General features: G+C 55.5%; 1 protein-coding gene across 1 annotated transcript; it reads left to right on the top strand.

The window, feature by feature from the left end:
• Positions 1–229: 229 nt before the first annotated feature.
• On the top strand, positions 230–3,984 carry LOC112260850 (piggyBac transposable element-derived protein 4-like). Its single transcript, XM_042315443.1, has 4 exons — positions 230–276; positions 1,588–1,855; positions 2,205–2,949; positions 3,116–3,984. Exons 1-4 carry the CDS (start codon positions 230–232, stop codon positions 3,982–3,984), a joined length of 1,929 nt encoding a protein of 642 aa, XP_042171377.1.
• The last annotated feature ends 244 nt before the right edge of the window (positions 3,985–4,228 follow it).

The raw sequence follows: 4,228 nt of genomic DNA, 5'->3' as shown, positions 1-4,228 counted from the left end.
AGTGTAATGTTTGGATTCAGTCTTGTGTCAGGTGAACTGTTTTGTCCTCACCTTTGGTGTTCCTTTCCAATTGCTACCATGTCTTGCATATCCTTTTAATAGTTCTTCTGTTGGCAAAATAAAAATGTTTCTCAATCCATACAGGCCAATTTTCACAAGATTAAGGAGTTAAGGCCCCTGCTACAACTAGGTTCCAAAATGTTACCTGGTTACCATCAGGAGACAAAAAATGGCCACTGCCACCTCTGTGTCCAATCAGATTCCCAGAAATCGCAGGTCAGGCATGGCACAAGTCTATAGAAAGCAGAGTGAGCATTCCACTTTCATAAGGTATTATTTTAGCAAACAGAAAATAACTCACTCCCGAAAGACACAAGCAAAAACTCTTTAGAGAAATATTGTAGCAGCCTACACCTAAACATTAGTGATCTGACCTGCAGTATCAGTCTGATCAACTGTAGGCCTCTATGGACCCTGTCCCATCTGGCCAGGGGAAAACAAAGTGGTGGTAACAATGTTGTAGCAGCCTACACCTAAATATTAGTGATCTGACCTGCAGTATCAGTCTGATCAACTGTAGGCCTCTATCTGGCCAGGGGAAACAAAGTGGTGGTAACCCTGTCCCATCTGGCCAGGGACCCTGTCCCAAAAAACAAAGTGGTGGTAACAATGTTGTAGCAGCCTACACCTAAACATTAGTGATCTGACAGTCTGATCAACTGTAGGCCTCTATACGCCCTGTCCCATCTGGCCAGTGGTGGTAACAATGTTGTATCAACTGTGAGGCTGTATCAGTCTGATGGACCCTGTCCCATCTGGCCAGGGGAAACAAAGTGGTGGTAACAATGTTGTAGCAGCCTACACCTAAACATTAGTGATCTGACCTGCAGTATCAGTCTGATCAACTGTAGGCCTCTATGGACCCTGTCCCATCTGGCCAGGGGAAACAAAGTGGTGGTAACAATGTTGTAGCAGCCTACACCTAAACATTAGTGATCTGACCTGCAGTATCAGTCTGATCAACTGTAGGCCTCTATGGACCCTGTCCCATCTGGCCAGGGGAAACAAAGTGGTGGTAACAATGTTGTAGCAGCCTACACCTAAACATTAGTGATCTGACCTGCAGTATCAGTCTGATCAACTGTAGGCCTCTATACGCCCTGTCCCATCTGGCCAGCGGAAACAAAGTGGTGGTAACAATGTTGTAGCAGCCTACACCTCAACGTTAGTGATCTGACATGCTGTATCAGTCTGATCAACTGTAAGCCTCTATACACCCTGTCCCATCTGGCCAGGGGAAACAAAGTGGTGGTAACAATGTTGTAGCAGCCTACACCTCAACGTTAGTGATCTGACATGCTGTATCAGTCTGATCAACTGTAGGCCTCTATACGCTCTGTCCCATCAATCAATCAATCAATGAAATGTATTTATAAAGCCCTTCTTACATCAGGGCTCCCGCTCGGCGCTCGCGGGTCAGAGCGACCGTGCCAGCCACTGGCGAGGCGTGTGCCGTTGAACGTAGTAGAGAGTCTGCGAGTGTGGCGAGGTTGTGCCCGGCTCCCCCGCTCTGCGCTCACGGGTCAGAGCGAACCTGTCAGCCACTGGCGAGGCGTATGCCGTTGAGCGTAGTAGAGTGTCTGCGAGTGTGGCGAGTGTGGCGAGGCTGTGCCCGGCTCCCCGCTCTGCGCTCTTGGGTCAGAGCGAACCTGCAAGCCGCTACACAGGTCCGGAAGTGCCCCGCTGTGTGCTAGAGAGCAGTGTTAGAGTTGTGCTCTGCGCTCTGCGCTCGTGGGTCAGTGCGACCCAGGCCCTGTGTTTCCAGGGCTGGCGCTCTGCGCTCTGTGCTCTGCGAGTCAGAGCGACCCTGTCAGCCACTGGCGAGGCGTATGCCGTTGAGCGTAGTAGAGTGTCTGCGAGTGGTTCGAGGTTGTGCGCTCGTGGGTCAGAGCGACCCAGCCAGCCGCTGCACAGGTCCAGACGTGCTCCGCTGTGTGCTAGAGAGCAGCCAAGTGTTATTGTTGCTCGGGTGGGGTGGGTCAACTGCACACGGCTACACACGAGCGCGCAAGCGAGCCTCGTGCATTTTCGGGTCTCGGTCTCCCGCATAAGCAGCACCCACCCCCCCCCACACACACACACACACACACAGTGAACGGCGCCCACTGTCCAGCGTGGACCAAGAAGACTACTCTGATTGCCAGGAGGAGGAGGAAGAGGTTTCGGAAGACGAAGACGGGGAGGAATACAACCCCGAGCGCTGCGAGGTCGACGATGCCTCTTCTCCCTCTTCTGAGGAAGGGGAGAAGCCCAAGGATGAGCCCGAGGACGAGCACGACGACCGACGCGAGGAAGAGATCTCCTCGGCCCCGGACCAACGGGAGACGCCGTTGCTGTCGAAAAACGGCAAAATCGAGTTGTCCCCCGTGGCCTACGGCCGCCACCGCGGGGCCCTCGCGATCTGCCACGCCGGGCCGGACCAGACTCCGGGCCCCATGGCCTATACCGTGACCCAGGCCCGCGACATCGCGTCCGCCTTCCACCTGTTTGTCACACCGGCGATAGAAAGGATAATTGTGGAAATGACGAACCTGCACGGGGCCAGAAAATACGGCGACGGCTGGCAACCCATGGACACCACGGACCTGCGCGCCTACGTAGAGCTGCTGATCCTAGCGGGCGTCTACAGGTCCCGAGGCGAGGCCGCGGCAAGCCTGTGGGACGCCGAGAGTGGCAGGACAGTGTTCCGAGCCACCATGCCGCTCAAGGTCTTTCACAGGTACTCGAGGCTGGTGCGATTCGACGACCGCCAGTCGAGACCCGCCAGACTCGCCACGGACAAACTCGCAGCCATACGGGAGGTCTGGGACCTGGGGGAGGCGCGGCTGCCGGCCCTCTACAACCCGGGGCCCGACGTGACGGTGGACGAGCAACTGGTCCCGTTCAGAGGTACTGTGCTTGTGCGTGTGCGTGCACGTGCGCGTGTGTGCGCATGTGCTTATATGTCTATAGAGAGGTAGTGCTGCCGTAGCAGCGGTACAAGCAGCGGCTGTAGCAGCACTGGCAGCGTGTGTAACACAGTAACGACACTAATCTCTTGTTCCCTTTCCAAAAGGCCGCTGTCCTTTCCGTCAGTACATCCCCAGCACGCCGGCGAAATACGGCATCAAGTCGTGGGTGGCCTGCGACGCCAAGTCCAGCTACGCTTGGAAGATGCAAGTGTACACCGGCAAGGCGGCCGGCGGAGGCCCCGAGAAGAACCAGGGGATGCGCGTCGTCCTCGATCTGACAACGGGGCTGAGCGGTCGCAACGTCACCTGCGACAACTTCTTCACCTCCTACGACCTGGGCCAGCGGCTCCTCGAGAGGAACCTCACCATGGTGGGCACGGTGAGAAAGAACAAGGCCGAGCTCCCGCCCGCGCTGCTCGAGTCCAGGGGCAGACAGGTCCTGTCCTCCAGGTTCGCCTTCACACCCACCGCCACTCTGGTGTCCTACCTGGCAAAGAAAAACAAGAACGTGCTACTTTTGAGCACGCTGCACACAGAGGGCCACATTAGCAATCGCCGCGACAGGAAGCCGGCCGTCATCCTAGACTACAACTGCAACAAGGGCGGCGTGGACAACCTAGACAAGGTGGTCGGCACCTACAGCTGCAGACGGATGACTGCCCGCTGGCCCCTGGTCGTCTTCCACAACATCCTCAACGTGTCCTCCTACAACGCCTTTGTCATATGGCGAGAGATCAAGCCAGACTGGATGCCTCGCAAGCAGAACAAGCGCAGGGTGTTCCTCGAGCAGCTGGGAAAGGCACTTGTGAAGCCGCTGATCCAAAGAAGGCAGCATCTGCCCCGCACCGAAGCGGCGTCAACGCTTGTCAAAGTCCTAAAGAGTGCTACGGCGGTGGCTGCGCCTCGTGATCAACAGCGCGAGGGCCCTGCCGCTGGCACGGCCGCTGCCCCGCTCGTTGCCCCGGCCTCCTGATTAGACAAACTCTGTTCTCATTATGGCCCATATAAAACCGTTTTACAACTGATGAATCACTGTCATACCCTACACAGAGATTGATAAGGTCTGAAAGGGACATTCCCATTGGCCAAGCCTGCAGTCTTTCTTGGTTAACTGATGATTTTGGTAACTTGCCTGAAAATGGGAAAATTGTGGTTTACACACAGAAATGCCAGAACTTGTTGGTCTCTTAATTCTGACAATGTGTAGCACTACCTAG

The sequence above is a fragment of the Oncorhynchus tshawytscha genome, unplaced genomic scaffold (genome assembly GCF_018296145.1).
Source record: "Oncorhynchus tshawytscha isolate Ot180627B unplaced genomic scaffold, Otsh_v2.0 Un_contig_3169_pilon_pilon, whole genome shotgun sequence".
Lineage (NCBI taxonomy): Eukaryota > Metazoa > Chordata > Actinopteri > Salmoniformes > Salmonidae > Oncorhynchus > Oncorhynchus tshawytscha.
This window is presented reverse-complemented; position numbering and strand designations above follow the sequence as displayed.